At 44.2% G+C, this 21,725-nt stretch overlaps 1 protein-coding gene across 2 annotated transcripts in view; it reads right to left on the bottom strand.

The window, feature by feature from the left end:
- Window positions 1-21,725, bottom strand: part of scube3 (signal peptide, CUB domain, EGF-like 3) — a 413,853-nt gene that overhangs the window by 167,960 nt on the left and 224,168 nt on the right. For both annotated transcript variants that reach the window (XM_038819916.1, XM_038819917.1), the window contains exon 5: window positions 240-365. In XM_038819916.1, the coding sequence (XP_038675844.1) occupies window positions 240-365 (126 nt within the window). The remainder of the gene's footprint in view (window positions 1-239; window positions 366-21,725) is intronic.

Raw genomic sequence — 21,725 nt, 5'->3', positions numbered from 1 at the left:
TACTGACCTACTGGGAGGGCCTTCAGATATATTTTCGATTCCACTTGTGAGGCAGATTATAATTCTCCAAGCCTCATTCCTTGCGTTAATCGACCAGTTACAATCAAGGAAATAAATATCACATCACAGAGAGTCACCCAGTACCTCCAGCACACAGTTCACTCCTGGGATAGGATCGTTAACACTCTGAATCTGCTTACTCAGCTCAAAGTGACACACAGGTATATGTTGGGACTTACATTTGCAATCCCGTTGGTTCTTTGTGAGTTCAAATCCGGGTCGACATTCACAGGCAATTCCTCCCTTTGGAGTTTCTCGACAAATGTGAGCGCATCCATGGTTTTTATTCATACAATTCATTCCTTCTGCAAGGGAACATCAATAAGAGAGAGACCATAAATAATAGTAAATCATTCTAATGCCGCTTAGATATTATGTCGAGGGATCAATACTGAGTGCAGACAAGATGAACATTAAAGTCTGTTATCAATCAATGCACAAATTACTTACATTCCATTTTGGACCTTTTTTGGTCTTTTTCTTACTAATCACTCTCTACCCTGAAGGCAGTGAGTTTTACTGTAACCAGGTTCAATAAGTGTAGGGGATTCCTCAATGTCTCATCCAAACGGGCATTCTTAATGTGTGCCAGCAGTCTGTTGGATTTCCTTGTGTGTGTCTGCCTGTGTGTGTGCATCTGGTTACCGTAGTCCAGCTCAGCTTTCTTCCCAGATCCACATGAGCACTTCCAGCAGAACTTGATGGGAAACTATCCAGAGCAGGAATCCTGAATGATTCCAACTACTCCTCCCCAGCTCCCCAAACCCCTTGCCCACCGACCCAGAGGAAATTCTCTGACTCGGCAGAGACCGGGAGCTTTTCCTACTCTTACTGGCCCAGCTTATCTTTCATAAGCCCATTATGTCCAATTTAGGTTAAAAAAAAATGACTGGAATTATCCGGCGATTCACTTTTCCTGCCGGGCAGCACACCCTCGCCAGCGGGCTTTGTGGCAGTGTGGGGTGGTTTCAATGGGAAATACCATCGCCCAATGGCCAGAGGATAGAATCATGCTGCCAATGAACAGCGCGCTGCCGAGAAACACGCGGCTAGGGGACGGGGGAATCCCACCCTTGTTCATTGCGCGAAGATATGATTTTCTTTAAGGATTAAGAAATAAATTGGCCACCCAGCTTCACAAAAACAAAGTATTGCATATGCTGGAAATCTGAAATGAAAACAGAAACTGCTGAATTACTCAGCAGGTCTGGCAGCCACTACGGAGAGAAACTGAGGCTGTTCCCGCCGGCGGGATCTTCTGGTCCCGTCACGGGTTCCTCAGCGGGGGAGGGTGCAAATAATGGGGAAACCCACTGACAGTGGCGGGGCTGGAAGATCCCGCCACTGCAAAACACATCATGGGGGGGACTTGGAAAATCCCATCCAGAGAGAATATTTCAGGTCTAAAACCCTTCATCAGAACACAGAAGTGAAAGGATCAATGACCTGAAACATTGACGCTGTTTCTTTCGAAAGGCGTTGTCTGCCCTGCTGAGTATTTTCAGCATTTTCTATTTTGATGACTTAACTTCCCCTTCCCAGACACGGTGCCAAAGTCTACCTAGCGTAGGCCTCGTCGTACCACGTGCTCTCTGGGAAACATGGCCAAGATGTAGAAGGGCTCAACAGGTAACTGCAGTCCTGTCACACTGAAATAATGGCAGCCCTGGCTAGGCAGCAGGGGTCAAAATTATTTTGAAATTAAATCTACAGAGATCAATAAATACATATTACAAGAACTGTCAGCTGTGGGTTAGCCCTGCAGCCTCAGGTCCCAGGTTCGATCCCAGCTCTGGGTCACTCTCCGTGTGGAGTTTACACGTTCTTCCTGTGTTTGCGTGGGTTTCACCACACATCCGAAAGATGTGCAGGGTAGGTGGATTGCCCACGCTAAATTGGCCCCTAATTGGAAAAAAATGAATTGGGTACTCTAAATTTATATATAAAAAAATAACTGTCAGCTGCAGATTCTTAGCATTATCTTGCAGTAACAAACACAACCCAGCTGTTCTACGATAGGAGCCTAAAAATATGTAAAGCATTGCATTAATGAAAAATTGAAATAATACTGGGCCTGGACGTTAAACTCTAATTTTCTGTTATATGACAATACAAGACAAAACGTCAATTATCACTCAGAAGGAATGCTCAGACCGGGAAATTTTTGGTTCCTTCTTATTAATCTTATTCTCCACTTTGTTATCCTGTAGCTGCACCAACGACATTGTGTAGGCTTCCGGTGAGGAGCATTTATTATTATTCTGTTTAATTTTTAATCTAGTTGAGAAGTATGTTCACATTGGTTCCTTTATATCAATACCTATCATGACACCAGTGTGTTGTTGAAATCGTCAGAAGCCAAAAGAGAAATTTTAAACCAAAAAGAAAATCATAAACCTTAAAACAGTCAATACTAAAGTTAAAATAATATAACTTCCGGGCAGAGTTTAAACACTTTTCCAAAGAAACACTTTTTCTGGTTGAACGTTACCCCTTGTGGGCCTCTGCAGCCTTAATTAAGAGGCATAGTTCAACTTGACAAAAATACCCCTCTGTACCTTACAAATACATAATACATGCAGGTTCACAGAGAGAGAGAGAGAGAGAGAGAGGAATTAAATGGCTCAGACACAGAATTGAGATGATACAATTTTCAATAGATAATTATTCTTCAAAATCTTCTGTTAAAATGCTTCCTTACAGGAAGGAAAAATGACAAAAAAAAAGGACAATTAATAAGTTATTTTCAATTTGACTTGACAATCATTATAAGGATCAGTATCTAATCTGCGTTGTGATGATTCTGGCAGAGAACGGAGAGTAGGAGGAGGAGAAAATAACTTTCTTCGAAAAGGAAAATTGAGGGAATAAAGTTAAGGCTACAGTTCCCCTTAAAAAGGAGAACAATGTTAGAATCCTTCAGTTAACTACTGCCCATAGTCACTTACAAGAACTATATTCAGTCTACCTCAATTAGACTATGTTACACAAGAAATAACCCAGTTTTGGCTGAAGCACAGAAAGGCTCTGTACACAGGCGCAGGACCTGCAGGGTGTTACTGTAGTAACTGCTCAGCAATGATCGTACAGGAGGGAACGATATTTGTAGGTACAGTCTGTGGCAATACAGAGAGGTGATTGGTGGGTTATTACCGTCCAGCGAGACAACTGGCAGTAAGTCGAGTGCTCAGTACCTCGTTAGGGCAGAGTGCTGTTTTAGGTGTCCTCGCTGATTATCATGTGAGCAAGGTTAAGGTGGCTGGAAGCCACTGTCAAGGCCACCAATTTCCACCAGCCCAACATTACCCTCCCCCACTTGTACATCATCTCTACTGATGTTCACTTTGCCACATTCGGATATAATCACTCAAGTGCTCTCCTCCTTAAACTCTTGGATTTCAAACGGTAGAAATGTCAGTTTATCCAAATCTCTGCACCATTCCGCCACTGTTCTTGTGCCTGCCAATCTTCACTGAATTTCTATCTGCTTTCCTTTCAAGTTTCTCATCGACAGATCTCTCCATGGCATCAGCCCCTCCCCAGCTTAGTTACTTCACACAAGCTGAGATTCTATAGTTGTGCAGTTTTTCTTTCACATCCTCCCTTTGATTGGTTCCACTTTCAGCTGCAAAGCCATCAGTAATTTGTCTCTGACCCTCTGGAACAGTCTACTTAAGCCCTTGCTGTATTTCTGTGTTTCTCCTCTCCGTCCAAAGGCCTTCTCAGAATCGTGCTCTCGGTCACCTCCTTTAACCCTTCTTCTTTCATTTCTCAATCTTCAACTGATGCTTTGGGATCTTTCACTGCATTCAAAGCGTGACATAATATAATCCTTTGTTGTTCAACTCTATAGGTGGAAAGCTATCAGTTGTGATCCCTGCAGTGTTATCTTGTCCTCTTATTTATTTTTTTAAGGATCTGATAAAACCCCAGTCTTAAAGAATTCTTCAGATAAACTTCAGCTCAGTGAACAAGCAGCTGGTACAGATCTGCTTCTACAGACCCAGAGGGCTACAGTCATAAACATTCAAGTCTTAATGTAATTTTTCAACCTAAAGGCATTTCTCTGGGTGATTACCACTAACTCCTGCTCACCAGTTATCTAAACATGCAGGCTTCAAAGGGGATTCCATTAAAGAGACTATATCCATTGCATGGCATGTTTCAAACCTCATTCTCTTTTATTTCCTAAGCCTAAAATGTAGACCTCACTTTTAAAAGCAATCAGATTGTATTAAATGTTGTAGGATTAATAAAAGTACAAAGCCTGGAAATCACTAGGTTCCTCCAGCACAGAATGGGATCACCGGTCTCTTTGAAGAATGATCTTTTCAATTAGTCCCACTCCCCTGTTCTTTCCCAGAGTTGAACTGAAAACAGAATACGCAGGGAATGTACAGCAACATAATCAGCATTTAATATAGGGGAAGGTAGGACGGCATTCTTGTCAGGAGAAGCTAGGTCAAGATTGCCCATTGAGGGTCACAGCCAAACTCGTGGCCCTTTTCTTTCAGATGCTCTTGAAGAATGGGAAGCGATGCCACCACACTGACCTGACCTCAACACTACGCAGGACTAAATAGACCCCAACAATGCTGTAAAAACACAGCAGGTCAGTCAGCAGCTGCAGAGCAAAATAAAACGCACGTTAACGTTCTGGACGCTTCTTCATGACTGAGACTGATTGATGAGAAAGCATTTTTATTGAATCTAGAAAGCAGTCAGGGACATGTATGAAAATATCAACCAAATATGGCAGTCAGTGCTGGGGAAATCCTGATTCCAATCTATTAACCACTTTTAAAGGACACAATAAAGTTTTAAAAAATACTTGTGGATTCTCCCCAAAAAAAAGAGATGACTGCCTTCTTGCTGGTGTCCATGGATTCCACCTTGCCGCGGTTTGAAAGCCATTATTGGCTAGTGAAAACAAACATTTGTGACATTAATCTCTGGAGATTCTCTGTTCCAAAGTGTCTGCTTTCGAAGGATAAGGGCTTCTCCTTTCTCGTCTTCCTCTCCAAACCATCTCCCCTTGAAGAAAAATAGACTCTTCCACACATCTTCGCCCTTTCTTTGAAAGGAATCTTTAAGTAGTTTTGTGAAGAATGCACAAAGTATAGAATAAAATTAGCCATCCATTTCAATCCAAAACAGCTCTTTTCACAATCTATCACTCATTCAACCCCATACATGCATTTGCATTACAAACTTTCTGATCTCCAAAGATAATTAAGGAGAACTCCAGCATATTAATCCACCTTCAAGTCTCCAGTATTCTGTGCTGGTTCATTAGCCTCCAGACATACATTCCAATAAAACAAAAATCCCATCTGTATTTCATCATCTTGGACTACACCGATCCCAATAATCATAAATCCCATGCGTCCAGAACAGAGTAAAGCCACAAGCATTCATGGAGGCCATTTCACATTGCTCTATTTTTTTTTAGTTCAGCTGTAGCTTTTTGCCATCACTATCAAAGTGAGGGAAAATAGCACGGGGAAACCAGTAATCGGGTAAGGATATCCGACAATATGCATCAACCAACCTCAGAAGACCAACATCAATTACAAGCAACAATTTTTCTCTTTGACAGGAGAGAGATTCATTGCATCATTTTTGTGTTGGATTTTGAACTCGGGTCCCAGAGGTGAAAGGCTGGTATCTAACCAACCGCACCACCCAGTTGACTCCGTAATGCTCAGATTACAAAGCACTCTGCCCAACCATTGGATTTTCTGCCTACTCTACGCTTACTGCAGCACCTTCATGCTACGAGAAAGGGAAAAGTTAGTGGCCATATGAGTGGCTTTCTTCAACACCTCTTTCACCTGAAGAACCATTCAATGGGGAAAATAAAGCTCACATTGGGCAAACAGACAATATACAATTTCTGACTGACTAAGGCTTGGAGTCTGTATAGTCGCATGGTGTATTATGTGGCTCTTCAATGTCAGCACCTCAACAGACATGTCTAACGGTTGGCCTACATATGACGACATTGGCATCCCAACATATGTCCTGCCCACCAACAAAATGAACTAACCAGAGGCGGGAGGCCAGTAAAACTGTTTGACACGTTTAACCTTGGGAATGCTCAACATTGGTGCTAGACTCGTCTAAAGACTCCTCCGTGGTCAAGGAGTATTCCTGCTGATTACCACCTATTGCCTCAACTCAAGGGGAAAATCTGTACTCCATGTTGAGCAACATTTGAAGAAAGTCTTGAGAGAAATAAAGGAACGAAATGTACCCTGTAGGCGGTTTCAATGCCTACCTTAAAATGTGGCTTGATTCTACCATCGTTAACCAAGTCCAGTGCACAGCTGTGAGAATGTGTCTGTGTTAGGTGGGATACCTCTCACACATTCATCACCATCAAACTATGAATATGAAGCCAATCCTGGTTAAACAAAGAGCGCTGAAGGGTCTGCCAGGAGCAACACCAAAATGAGGTACGAACCCAATGAAGCTGCAACATGGTTCTATTCGCATGTTAAGCATCAAAGTTCAGGATATCAATATAGCTAAATGGCCCCAGAACCAACAAATCAGAGTAAGGCTCAGTCATCCTACAACGTCCAGTCAGGAATGGTAATGGACACTCAGGCAGGAAATAGGAGGAGGAGGTTCCATGGACATCTTTAAACTGTGGAGCGGACCAGCAATTTTACATGAGACAAACACCGAGATTTTCAATCCCCGGCACAATGAGTTTACTCGCGGCGGATATGGTAGTCCATTTAAATCCCCATTCACTTCGGCGGGACCGGAAGATGCCACCAGCAGAAGGGGCTGGAAGATCCCACCAAAAGTATTTGCAAGTACTTTTGGCCACAAGTATGATTCAACTCTCTCTCTCCCCCCCCCCCCCCCCCCCAAACACTCCCCACTCCCCACCCCACCCCCTTCCAGAAAATTCCCACCATCATAGAGGCTAGTACCCAGCAAATTTGGTTTATTCTGGATGGGCCAGGCAATCCTTCAGATACAGTACTGAAAACCTGTGCACCATACAAATTAAGAGCAGGCCACTCAGCCCCTTGAGCCTGTTCTGCCTTCAATAAAATCATAGCTGATTTGATTGTAACCTCAACTCCATATTTCCGCCTATTCCTGTTAAGCCTTCAACCCCTTGCTTATCAAGGATCTACTTACCTCTGTTTTAAAAATATTCGAAGATTCTGATTTTGAGGAAGAGAATTCCAAAGACTCACAACCTTCTGAGAGAAAGAACTTCTCATATTTGTCTAAAATAGACAGCCCCTTATTTATAAACAGTGACTCTTAGTTCTGGAGTCTTCCACAAGAGAAAGCATCCTTTCCACATTCACCCCGTCAAGACCCCTTAGGATCTTGTATGTTTCAATCAGGTTTCCTCTTGCTCGTCTAAACTCTAGCGAATCCAAGCCTAATCGGTCCAATCTTTCCTCAAAATACAACCCGCCCATTTCATGTCTGGTTAACCTTCTGTATTCACATCCGTCCTGAAATAAGGAATAGTGTACACAGTGCTCCAGATGTGGCCAAACCAATGCCCTATATAATTGAAGCATAACCTTCCTACCTTATATTGAATTCTCCTCGCAATAAACAATAACATTCTAATAACTTTCCTAATTACTGTCTGTACCTTTTATGATTCATGCACTAGGACACCCAAATCCGTCTGCATTTCAGAGTTCTGCAGTCTCTCTCCATTTAGATAATAAGCTTAATTTTATTCTTCCTGCCAAAATGGACAATTTCACATTTCCTCATGTTGTATTCCATTTGCCAGATCTTTACCCACTCACTTAACCTACCTATATCCCTTCGTAGTCTCCCTAAGTTGTCTTCCTACCTATCTTTGTATCATCACAAATTTAGCAACCATACCCGTGATCCCTTCATCCAAGTCATTTATCTAAACTGTAAAACGTTGAGTCGCCAGCACTGATCCCCATGTCATACTACTCATCATATCTTGCCAACCAGAAAATGACCCATTTGTGCCTACCCTCTGTTTGCTGTTAACTTGTCATTCTTCTATCCATGCTAATATGTTCCACCAACACCATGAGCTTTTATTTTCCACAATTAACTTTGATGTGACACCTTTGCAAATGCCTTCTGGAAATCTAAGTACAGTAGATCCACTAGTTCCCCTTTATCCATAGCATATGTGACTCCTTTAAAGAGTTCCAATAAATTGGTTAAACATAGGGCTGGGGTTTCCAGCTGCGTCTGCCCGGCGAATCCCGCCCGAGGTCAATGGACTTCTCCATTGTCTGAGTCCTGCCTGTGGCAGGGCAGAAGAATCCAGCCCATAATTTCCTTCTCACAAAACCATGTTGACTCTGCCGGATTACCCTGAATTAATCTAAGTGCCCTAATACAGCGTCTTTAATAATAGCTTCAAACATTTTTCCCATGATAGAAGTTAAGCTAACTGACCTGTGGTTTCCTGCTTTCTGTCTCCCTCCCTTTTTGAATAAATGAGTTCCATTTGCTATTTTCCAATCTTTTGGAACCTTCCCCAAACCTAGGGAATTAAACTAATGCATCAACTATCTCACTAACGCTTCTTTTAAGACCCTAGGATGAAGTCCATCAGGACTGCGAAACATGTCAACCACAGTTCCAACAATTTGCTCCGTGCTTCTTACCTATTGATTATAATTTTCTTAAGTTCCTCCCTTCCTTCCATTTCCTCATTTATCGCTATTTCTTGGATATTACTTGTGGTGGTTAGCACTACTACCCAACAGAGTCAGGGACCCATGTTTGATTCCAGCCTTGGGAAAACTTCTGTGGAGTTTGTACTTTCTCCCCATGTCTGCATGGATTTCATCCGAGTGCTCTGGCTTCCTCCCACAGTCTAAAGATGTGCAGGTTAGGCGGATTGGCCATGATAAATTGCCCCTTAGTGTCCAAAGATGTGCAGGTTAAGTAGGGTTACGGGGATAGGGCAGGGGAGTGGGCCTACTAGAATGCTGTTTAAGAGAATTGGTGCAGAGAATTGGCCCTGACTACCTAGGGCTCCTTCACTACGAGGTCAGCAAGTAATCCTATTTCCTTGCATAATCCCAGGTCTAGTGTAGCCTGCCCTCTGGTTGGCCGCAGAAAGTGCTGATCGAAGAAACTATCCTGAATACATTCTATCAACTCCTCATCTAGGCTATCTTTGCACAACTGATTTTTCAGTCCATATGGAGATGAACATCCCCCTTTCTGACAAGCTCCCATTATTTGTTCCTTTATACTCTGTCCTGCTGTGTGGGTACTGTTTGAGGGCCTGCACACCACTCCCACAAGTAACTCGTGCCTTTATCATTTCCCATCTATACTCAAACCGCTTCTACATCAGTTCATTTGTTTAGTTTCAAATGACATGTGCATTGAGCTGCACCCCTACTGAACTCATATAGTGGAGCTAGGACACTGATAACTAACAGTATGCAAAATTGCCCAGGACAGCATATGGCCTATTCACAAATCTGACACTGTCAATTACTGCCATGTGAGCCTCCTTGTAATCATCAGTAAAGTGATGCAAAGGGTCATTAATTCTGCCATCCAGTGACTGCGGGTCACCAATAACCTACCTATCTGTGCTCAGCTTGGACTTCAAAGGAACCATTTAGCTCCAAACCTTATCATTGTCTTGAATTTCTATATTATACATCTTTCATTCAAAGAAAAGTTACTTCGTTGACTGTAAAGTACTTTGAAACATCCAGGTGGTTGTGTGAAGTGCGAGGGAAATGCAAGTCTTTCTTTATTGATCTGTAGACATCAAGGCACCAAGTATGTTTCTTGGTATGGCACCAAGAAGATTTAGCAAAAATGGAAGTGCCGGGGAAAACATGTAAAAGATGGTCAAGCATCATGACCTCAGGTCATGAGCGCAGAAGTTCGCTAGGGCAATGTCCCTTTGGTTCAACCATCTTCAGTTGCTCCATCAATCACCTTCTCTTCATCATAAGGCCAGGAGTAATGACTCAATAGTATTCAACTTCATTCATAACTTCTCAGATGACAGAACAGTTCATGCCACCCTACAGCAAAACCTGTAAAACATCCAGGCTTTGGTTAACAGCCAATATTCATGCCATAAGTACTAGGTAATGACCATCGCAAATAAGAAAAACTCCACTCACCTTTCCCTATCATTTGACTGTGCCAATATTGCCAAATCACCACTACTCAAAAGCTGGGCCAGTCATATCAATATTTTGGTTACAAAGGCAGGGCTGAGGTGATCATAAGTGGATCACTTCTTGAATCCTCAAAACCTCCCCAATGTCTACAAGGCTCAATTAAGCTATAGGATGGAATACTCACCATTTGCCTGGATAGGTACAGCTGCAACAGCATTAAAGAAGCTCTCTGCCATTCAGGACAGAGCAATATATCCAGCTGGTGCTCCTGACATGAGGCTAAATATCCAGCCTCTATCAATGCCCACATTATGGCCATAGTATATGCTGGAAGTAAAGCAGCAACTTGGCAAGCTTACTCCTCAGCACCTCCTTCCTCTACACTTCTATCACCAAGATCATGAGAACACTTTCATCTTCAAGGTCTTTCCATGCCACCAACCATCCTGACTTGGACATGTATCATCGTTCCTGCATTGTTACTGAATCAAAATCCTGGAGTTTCTTCATTGGCTGAAGGATAGAAGTGTTCAACGAGGAGGCTCACAATCACCTTCTCAAGGCAACCATAGACGGGCAATAAACGCATCCTCCTTGACCTTCCTCACATCCCAAATACAAACAAAATCCGGAGTCCTGAGTTTTCTGATTCATGTCAACAGTCCTGGCACAGGCACTTTGGACAGACATAGGCAGAGTTTCTGTGAGATCTTACTATCTGAATCTCACCGGTCGGTACTGCGTGTCAGTGCACTGGAAGCACTAAGACTCAGCTGTTCACTCCTCAACATACGGCACTTTTTTACACCTTTATCTCAATACTACTGTCACTACTGGAGCTCAGTGTTTAACAGGATGAAATAGAACAGCTTCACATGATACTAAAAAATGTTATTTCCACACAAGAGGGAGTTGCAACAATGTGTTTTATCCAGTAATGTTCCACTGTATTGGAGTCAAAGGTGAACCTTTCAGCCCCTGACATTGAGTGAAGCAGCAACCTTTATTTTTACCAAAGGGATTCCAGTCTCCTGTGCCTGGAAGTGAAGACCAGACATTGGTGACAATGTAGTATCCAAATGCTGATTACCTCCCCATCACAACTACACATTGTACTTGTGCATGAAAAAGGTAAATAGATTCTCCCTTTAAAGCATTTGTCAATGTTATTTTAAGCCTCGAGAACTAATTTATTACAGCATTTCAAACTCACTGTTGCACAAGATCATGTTCCATAATACACACATGAAAACTATTTACACAGGCTGACCCACAAGAGTTCAAATGTATAATCCAACATTATATCAATCGTCTACAGTTTTTCTTGTACAGATATTAACAGCAGCGGTGGATAATTTCATTGGGGGAAAAAATGAAGGAATCCAGCAGTCGCTCTGACTTAAATAAGAGAAAGAAAATGTAAATATTAGAAATCTGAAACGTAAATAGAAAATGTTGGAAACAAGCAGGTGGTCAGTCAGCATCTGTGGAGAGAAAAGTCAGGTTAATGCTTTGCTCAAAGTGCTTTCTCAAAACTCTTACGATGTAATTTGCAAGTATGGCACTCTAATTTAACTCTCTGTGGACTTTGGGCATGGCTGATTCTGCACAAACTGCACTAATTTAACCATTTGAGTACTGGACATTAATGCAGCTTTGCACATGCTACACATTATCTAACTCTGCTAATGCCGCAAGCTGAATTACCCCTGCGGATACTGCAATTTCTGTTTGGGCCCTGTTTCCCTGCTCGCTGTGATTTGATATGGTCTTGGCCTAATGCCAGTGCAGTGCTCCTTGATATCTAGAGCTCCTTACAAATATAAACACTCTCACAGCTGAGCGTGCTCGAGGGGAGAAAATGAAGAATATCTTCGAAAGTTTACATTAAAATTCCTGGCATGCTCAGAAAATACTAAATGTTTACATCATATTCGGTACTGGGATGAAAGAAGGTTCAGGGCAAACATGACACAAAAATCTGTAAATGACTAGCAAGCAAACCTTGTTTTTTAAGCACATTTACTGTACAACGAGAAGATAAATAATGATCACTCAGGAATAATAGGAGGTCAAGAGGTAACTGGGTGTCTTGTATAATCAGCTCGCAGTCCCCTATTCCAGCATAACCCACACTGGAATGTTTCTTATAATCAATAGCTGATAGCAATCACTTTTGGAATGCAAGCGTTTATCATGCACTGATACCCACTGTCTCAGCCAATTAAATTGTGTCTTTAGTTCGTTTATCTACTGTTATTCAGTTATCGGAGCAGGGAATAGAATGTGTATTAATATCGATTCGAAACTTTGGCCAGGTTTTGAAATGCTGGGCTGACCTGCCGTCGAGATCGAAAGTGGGTGCCAAGGTGAAAAAATGAAATGAAATGAAAATCGCTTATTGTCACGAGTAGGCTTCAATGAAGTTACTGTGAAAAGCCCCTAGTCGCCACATTCCGGCGCCTGTCCGGGGAGGCTGGTACGGGAATCGAACCGTGCTGCTGGCCTGCTTTAAAAGCCAGCGATTTAGCCGAGTGAGCTGAACCAGCCCCTAGGTTTAGGTCGCACTAGAAGGTGGTGGAATCCTGTATGAACCGTGAGGTACAGGACGCTCCCAGGTTGAGATAACCAATTTGTTATTTGCTTACCTCGGAAGCCTTTATCATGTGCAATAGTCTGGTACTCAGCAACAAATGCTACAGAAAATGAATCTTTCCCATGGAAAGAATGTTTCAGTGCCTTCTGGTGGTAGGAGTTTGACCAAAGAGAACTTCACCAATTGGAAAATTCCCTTTTACGTGGCAGTGATTTTGGTTTCCCTGCTTTTAGTTTTCCATATTTTTTGCTTCCTTCCCTCGGGATGCCGACGTTTACGAGGGTTCTGCTCCACTGGCACCAGGAGCTCTCTTGTACTTCATTCAAGACAGGCTACTTGGTCCTGAAGCCCTCAACATCCACATACATGCACTTTCTAGCAATGTTCCCTCCTTAATTCCCCTTTCCTCTTTAAACTTCACCTCTTTGACCAAGTTCATGTATGCTCAATAGTTCCTTTCTTTCCATGGAATCCATCTTATGTTCAAGGCACGGCATAATATAAATAGTTGGTATTTAAGGATACGGATCAGAAGCTGAGACCCCTTCTCCAAGGGAGAATGAGCTAATTGTTCCTTCCCTGATGTTGTCTCAATTAAAATCAGTTAACCCTACACAACTTAATAATTTTGGATCTTCCTGAGCAGTTTGGCTCAGTATAATGCATCCCCAAACAAGAGGCACGCAGAAGCTCATAATCCAGATTTAAAGATGCCCTGAAACATTCAGAATATTCAAGTACCACTGAAAATATTTATGAAGGAACAGGAATGTACTAATTTCATTAAGAAGGCACCAGTTGTGATAAAGGATCTTCATCCAAAACCTTTTCGGATGCTTGGATCTGCCGTGTATTTCCAGCCGTGTCTTCATTTCAAATTTCCAGCATTTGAAATGTATTTTTGTTATCTGAAATGCGATTTCTTTGCCACTCATGCAAACTAATGGTGTAATTTGTGAGATTTATGAGAGTTTCCAGAAATTTTACTGATACAGCTGCAGGATCCCTATTTGCCATTGGGATTGCGACCTACTCTAGATATTTCCCACTGACGCAGTCCCCACCCTCCAACAAAGAGACTGCCACGTTGAGATGGGTTCACCGAAGTGGAGAATTGTTTTGTTTGGTAAGCCCAGATGTCCAGCCCGAGATGCTGTGTGTGTGTGTGTGTGTGTGTGGTGGGGGGGGGGGGGGGTTGCACCCCGAGGTGGCCCTCTCCCCAATCCTGGGGGAGGGCTTCTGATTTGTGTGGAGAGGGGGGTCACAGGGAAGATAGTTCCCAACATCCAGTTTGCAATTAAATTTACCCCAATGGTTTCTTAAAAAGAAGAAATCCTTTAATAAAATGTTAAAAAGTAAATGTTTAGGCAATAATCTGTACATAGTGGCGGGGGGGGGGGGGGGGGGGGGGGGGCACACACATCTCAAAAATCTTGTATTTTTAAGCAAGCTGGCTTTCCCTTCCAAGCCAGACTCAGAGGAAATGCAAAGTTTTAGTGTCTTAAGGTATTCCACACATTCAAGAGTGAGGCCTAATTCATACAGCTCCTGATAACACCTTTCAATTCTGAGGAGCACGAGGGATTTGCGAAGACGGACCAATTTAGTAAAAATGGTACAGCTGGAGGCCAAGCAGCCCAGTACACTGTAATATCGCCAGTCCTCCATTGCAGGGAACCCAGGTTCACGTGAAACCAACACCGATTCATCTTAATTAACACCGAAAACAGCTTTCTATAATTCCACTTTAATATTTCTGTTCTGCTACTTTTGGGATGCAGAAATCTTTATCCGTTAATATAGATCAAAGACATTTTCAGAATGCTTTTCGGTGTGTGCTTTTCCATTAATAGTTAAAGAGCTTTTGGTAGATTCCCATTGCTACATAATTTGTGTTGGATGGGTGGGGGAAGGCCGCTATTTGTATGTTGTTTTTAACTTTTCACGGAGTTCTGTGGTATTGGATTAAGTGATTCATCTCACAAATTATTTCAGCTTGTTTGGTTTTTAATGTCTTTTTGGAAACAGATGGTGGAAAAAAATACCTGGTGTCTCAGTCATTATAGTATAGAGCTCATTGATTCAAGATGGGTGCACTTAGGAAGGAAAAGAAACAGGCATTTTTGTTCCCCTGCTGCTGATTAAGTTTGTTAACCTGCTATACTTTACATTACATAGATACAGGAGATTGAATTTTACAATCTCGTTCTGGAACATAAAGACTGGTCCACCAAACAATCCTGCATTTTTCAAACGCTCAGGCCACTCATGTGTTCCCCTTTAACGCACACATTATACTGATTCGGAAATATATTACTATTCTTTCATGGCTGTTGGGTCAAAATCTTGGGAATTTCCAATCCAGCAACATGGTGGGAGCACCATCGTCACATGGACAGCAGCTGCTCACGTAGCAAGCCCGTGATAGTCTTGTTGGAGCAACTAGATATGGATAATAATTGAGTGTTGAACATGTTCTTGTCCTTTTTTTTGCCATGATGTTTTCCTTGCAGTAACATGATGGAGAGCCTCTCCGTTGTTTCAAAAATGACGGAAGAGGCTGAAAGTTGGAAGTCTCGCCCCCCCCAGAACATGGCACCTACCATTTTCGCTGGGGCAGGAATGGGCCCCAGTCGAGATTTGTGCATGCACATTTCGCAAAGGCAGCTGCTCATATAAATGAGCTTGTGCCTCCATTCCAGTCAAAACAAACTGTCAAAGGCAACTGTAAAGCTGCCAGGACATTTAAAATTTCCAGACTTTAATTTTTGAAAAAAAACTGTCTAGAAAATTTAAAGAATATAATTGCTTGCTATTTCACCCTGCCTGTTGTCATAAGGCTGAGGGTTACCATTACTGGGTTAGTGCAGCATGACTAATTTCACAACCTCCCATCATCACAGTAGGGAGCTTTCCATTTCACAGTTTTATTGACAGATCCAAGTGGTTATAGACTCTTTAAAGTGGGACAATGAATTCCAATGTTGTTCTAAGAGATTAAGCACTTGAATGAATGTTTGTTTTTATGAGGATGTAGTTAAAGGAATATAAATGTAGTGAACTGGTTTTTATGAATGAGAATTTTAAAATAAAGTCTGCGGAGTAGTTTGATAGTGTTAGATGCTTTGAACCTTATTTAATTTCATTTCAGCCCGGGTCCTAAAGTCTGCACATGGGGGATACTGGGTGAGTTGGTACGGTAGGTGTCAGGGTAAAGGGTGATGAGTGGGATGCCTGAGTTGGTACTATGTTGGCATGGGAAAATAAAGGACTACAGGGGAGTGACAGAGAGGAATCGGTTCCGAAAACCGGTATAAAAGGTCAAGGGGAGAGAGGGGAATGTGTTGGTATATAGACTATAAAGAGCCAGGGAAGTGGGTGAGTGGGGGCATAGGTTATCATGGAGAGAATGAGTGGTCACAGGATGGGTAGAGAGAATGCGGTGGCATGTATGGGGCATATGAGTATGGGGTGGGGTGGTATGGGGTATGAAGGCTGAGTGCTGCAGTGTTGTTTTATGCTTTATTCCTTTAAAACGAAATCTTGGAGACAATGTCGGAACACAGAGACAGGCCTTCGACCAAGTCCATCTCTCCACCCAGCACCCAGTCTACATGGGTTCTCCGGTTTCCTCCCATTGTCCAAAGATGTGCAAGTTTGGTGGGTTGGATATGCAAAATTGCCCCAAGATGGGGTTATGGGGATGGGGGATGGGGAAGGGGGGATTGGGCCTGGGTAGGGTGTTCTTTCAGAGGGTCATTGCAAACCTGATGGGCCGAATGGCCTCCTTCTGCACTGTTGATATTCTAAGTCTTCCGGGAACCGGTGCAGACACGATGGGCCGAATGGCCTCTTTCAGTGCTGTAAAATTCTATGATTCTATGACTTACGCTTCAATAAAGTATTTTGCCTTGATTATCCAGGTTAAAGGCACTGTATAAAATGTAAATCATTGTTAATTTTACTCTGGCTATGATAACCTTAATTATATGTCAATTATGCCACCATTCTCCAATTATTAATACTGGACCAGAGGTCAAACGTCCACTGCTGAACAAAGTAGGTGGAGAAGGAGGTCACTTTGTTGTCCTTTCACTATTGTGTCTGGACATGAAAATCTCTTTTGGCGTCTGTCAGGATTTGATACCAAATTAATTTGGGCTCTCTCAATCGTGTGCCTAATAATAGAGCAAAAGCCAAAACTACCCATTACTCAGCAGAGATTGGCAATTTCATTCTGGTGCCAATGCTCTTGTCTGAAGTGCCTCCTTCTGCTTATGTCGGCAGAGGGGGTAACCCATTTACCTTAAACAAGCGGTGCTTCCAACAAAATGGCAGTGAGAAAATTTGGAGTTTCACATTTCAATTTCAGGGTTAAGCAGAATTACAGGTGTAGGAAACAGACAACTTCAAACAGTGCAGTTTAGTATGTATCTTATTTCAAAACTCCTTTGAGTTTGGAAATAAGATACATAGGAGACAGAGTAGAATAAGGTTGCCACTGTGATTAAATGGAGGTTTCATCGCATGAAATGCCCCTACCCTCCAGCCATTAGACGGCAAACACATCCATCCTTGTGTCACACAACCTTCCTGCATCAATTGGAAAGCAAAAAGACTCATTCTACCCAATTGGATGATGCTTGAGAAATTTTCAAAAGAAACCGACAAATATTATTTTTAATGTCCCTCTGAGTTCTCTCCAGGTTTGCACACAGCAGTGACCTGGAGATGGATCTTCAATTCCTGGAGACTCCAGACCAATCCTGGAGAGTTGGCAACCCTAGGGTAGAAAGAGGCCGGCCCTATAAATGACCCGCGAGCACTCAACACATTGGTTAACAGCTCATACACGTGCAAGGAATAGGGGCAGGACTAGGCTATTCGGCCTCTCTGTTCTACCAATCAATTTGATCCTGGCGGGATACTTTAGCTTGAGCTTCCCATACAATCCCCATATTCCTCGATTTCCTTACTATCCAAAATCTATCAAAGAATCTCCATCTTGAATACACTCAACACCTCAGCATTCACAGTTCCTTGGAATGAAAAATTCCAAAGATTCACAAGCCTTTGGGTCAAGAAATTTCTCATTACCTCAGTTTGAAATGACCAACCCTCTATTCTGAATGAGTCCAAATTGTGGATTCCACAGCCATGGGAAACAGCATCCAACCTGTCTCGTCCCTTAAGGACTTTATATTTTTGATTATATTGTCTCTCATTCTTCCAGGAAATATAGACCTAATCTATTCAACCTCCCATTATACGACTATCTCTTAACCCAGGAATCAGCTACGCTTCAAGGAAAATGTATCTTTATGTCAGTAAGAAACTGTACACAGTACTGCAGATGTGATTTCAACAAGGTCCTTTCTAATTGTAGTACGACTGCTTTACTCTTAAACTCCAATTCTTTTGCAATGAAGGCTAAAATGTCACTCGTCACCCTCCATGTTTGCAGCATCTTTAAATAGCTGTGATTTGTGTACGCGGACATCCAGGAACCTCTGAATACCAACATTTAAAAAAATATTCTGCGTTTATGTTTTCCAGCCAAATGGATAATTTCAAACAGCTCCATATTATACTGCAGCACGGGAGCACAGTGGGGAGCACTGGATAAAAGCAAATTACTGCGGATGCTGGAATCGGAAGCGAAAGGGAAAATGCTGGAAAATCTCAGCAAGTCTGGCAGCATCTGTAGGGAGAGAAAAGAGCTAACGTTTCGAGTCCGATGACTCTTTGTCAAAGCTTTGACAAAGAGTCATCGGACTCGAAACATTAGCTCTTTTCTCTTCCTACAGACAGTGGGGAGCACTGTTGCTTCGCAGCTCTAGGGTCCCAGGTTCGATTCCCGGCTTGGGTCACTGTCTGTGCGGAGTCTGCACATTCTCGCTGTGTCTGCGTGGGTTTCCTCCGGGTGCTCCATTTCCTACCACAAGTCCCGAAAGACATGCTTGTTAGGTGAATTGGACATTCTGAATTCTCCCTCTGTGTACCCGAACAGGCGCCTGAATGTGGCGACTAGGGGCTTTTCACAGTAACTTCATTGCAGTGTCACTGTAAGCCTACTTGTGACAATAAAGATATTATACTCCATCTGTTATCTTCTTGCCCACTTTGCTACCTCAAATTGAGCATAATCTATCAAAGACAGAACTTCACTGGTATCTTCATTAAGTTCCTGACTTTATACAGTACTTAGTAAAAAGACGGCATCCATCATTCCCACCACCATTGTATCATAGAATTTTAGTATCATAGAATTTACAGTGCAGAAGGAGGCCATTCGGCCCATCGAGTCTGCACCGGAACTTGGAAAGAGCACCCTACCCAAGGTCAACACCTCCACCCTATCCCCATAACCCAGTAACCCCACCTAACATTAAGGGCAATTTTGGACACTAAGGGCAATTTATCATGGCCAATCCACCTAACCTGCACACCTTTGGACTGTGGGAGGAAACCGGAGCACCCGGAGGAAACCCACGCAGACACGGGGAGGATGTGCAGACTCCGCACAGACAGTGACCCAGCGGGGAATCGAACCTGGGACCCTGGAGCTGTGAAGCAATTGCGCTATCCACAATGCTACCATGCTGCCCTAGGGTAGGGTATATTCTATAGGTACAAAAGAACCTCCACAGAATCAACTCAGAGTAAAATATCCAGCAATCGATTTATAAAATGTAATCAGTGTTTCAGCAGACCAGGTCAAAGCAGCCTCTGCTTGTGGCATTCCATCCACCTCCTTCAACCTTCATTCCCTCCACCACCGATGCACAGTAGCACCAATGTCTCATCTACAAGATGCACTGCAGGAACTCATTGGGGCTCCTTAAACAACACCTTCCAAACCCACGGCCGTTATCATTTAGATGGACAAGGGCAGCAGATGCACGGGAACAGCACCACTTGCAATTTCACCTCCAAGCCACTCACCACCCTGACTTGGAAATATATCGCCGTTCCTTCATTGTCGCTGGGTCAAAGTCCTAGATCCCTCTTTAACAGCACTGTGGGTGTACATACACCACAGGGCAGCGCCGGCCCTAGGGTTGCTGGCGCCCCGGGCAAGCTGAACTTCGGCGCCCTTGGGGGGGGGGGGGGGGGGGCCGAGAGGGGGGGGCGGGGCCGAGAGGGGGGGGAGAGGGGCGGGGCCGAGAGGGGGGCGGGGCCGAGAGGGGGGCGGGGGCCGAGGGGGGGCGGACCCGGGGGGACCCGAGGGGAGGGCGGGGGGAGCGGACCCGAGGGGGGGCAGGGGGGGGCGGACCCGAGGGGGGGGCGGGGCGGGGCGGGCGGACCCGAGGGGGGGGGTGGGGCGGGCGGACCCGAGGGGGGGGGCGGGGGGACGGACCCGAGGCGGGGGGGGGGGAGCGGACCGAGCAGGGGGACGGACCGGGGGGGCGGACCGAGGGGACGGACCGGGGGGGGGCGCCCTGGGGGAGTGCGGCCACTCTGGGGGAGTGCGGCCACCGCGCATGCGCTGGTTGGCGCCGGCCCAACTGCGCATGCGCGGGACCCGAGTCTGGCGCCCCCTAGCACATGGCGCCCCGGGCGACTGCCCGAGTTGCCGGTGCCTTGAGCCGGCCCTGCCACAGGGACTGCAGCAGCTCACCACCACCTTCTGAAGGACAACTAGAGATGGGCAATAAATGCTGGTTCAGCCAGCGACGCCTACATTCGGTGAACAAGAACATTTGATAAAAATCCCTTTCATTCAACATTGGTATAATTGAAGTGAGATGGAAGATAGAGTTTGGGTTAGGTGCATTCTTAATATGGTCGTTAGGATATGGATAAGTGTTATGATTCTAAATGGCTTCTGGCATTCCAATTGGATATTGTGCCCAATTCAGCCTGGAACAAAGTGTAACAATAATGGGGCGGCACAGTGGTTAGCACTGCTGCCTCACAGCGGCAGGGACCCAGGTTCAATTCTGGCCTTGGGTGACTGTATGGAGGAGTTTGCACGTTCTGCCCCATGTTTGCGTGAGCTTCCTCCAGGTGCTCCGGTTTCTTCCCACAGTCTAACTGGGGCAGCACGGTAGCATAGTGGTTAGCATAAATGCTTCACAGCTCCAGGGTCCCAGGTTCGATTCCCGGCTGGGTCACTGTCTGTGCGGAGTCTGCACGTCCTCCCCGTGTGTGCGTGGGTTTTCTCCGGGTGCTCCGGTTTCCTCCCACAGTCCAAAGATGTGCGGGTTAGGTGGATTGGCCATGCTAAATTGCCTGTAGTGTCCTAAAAAGTAAGGGGGGGGGGGGGGTTGTTGGGTTACGGGTATAGGGTGGATACGTGGGTTTGAGTAGGGTGATCATTGCTCGGCACAACATCGAGGGCCGAAGGGCCTGTTCTGTGCTGTACTGTTTTATGTTCTAACCCTGTGCAGGTTAGGTAGATTGGCCATGCTAAATTGCCCCTTAGTGCCCAGGGATGTGCAGGATAGGTGGGGCTGCAGGGATAGGGTGCTTTTTCAGAGGGTCGGTGCAGACTCAATGGGCTGCATGGCCTCCTTCTGCACTGTGATTCTTCTATGTATAAGGTGAGCCTCTAGTCAAGCTCAAAGAGGTGCAATGGCAGCACAGAAATTAATGTTACTGAATTTAATATTTTGCTGGTAAGCAATTAAGTCCTGCCCTTTAATTTAGTGACACCTCGAACTCCACCAGGCTGTTTCCTCCTACAGTTTCTGATAATGCTAGTCTGTTGCCAAACTGACTCCATCACAAGTCCCTTCTTGAAATCTACTTTTCTTGTAACATATAACTGAAAGTAGTGGAGTGTTTCATAAGACAGGATGTCACAACACAGGAAGCCGTTTTTAAATAGTGATTGATGCTCCCTGCAGTGTGCTCCAGTAATAAAACTAATTCAAAAAAGCGGAATGTTTCCAAGTCTTTGTAGCAATTATTAAGGGAGT

Source organism: Scyliorhinus canicula, chromosome 15 (assembly GCF_902713615.1).
Source record: "Scyliorhinus canicula chromosome 15, sScyCan1.1, whole genome shotgun sequence".
NCBI classification, from domain to species: Eukaryota; Metazoa; Chordata; class Chondrichthyes; order Carcharhiniformes; family Scyliorhinidae; genus Scyliorhinus; species Scyliorhinus canicula.
The sequence above is the reverse complement of the archived record's forward strand: the minus strand, read 5'-3'. Positions and strand labels throughout refer to the sequence as shown.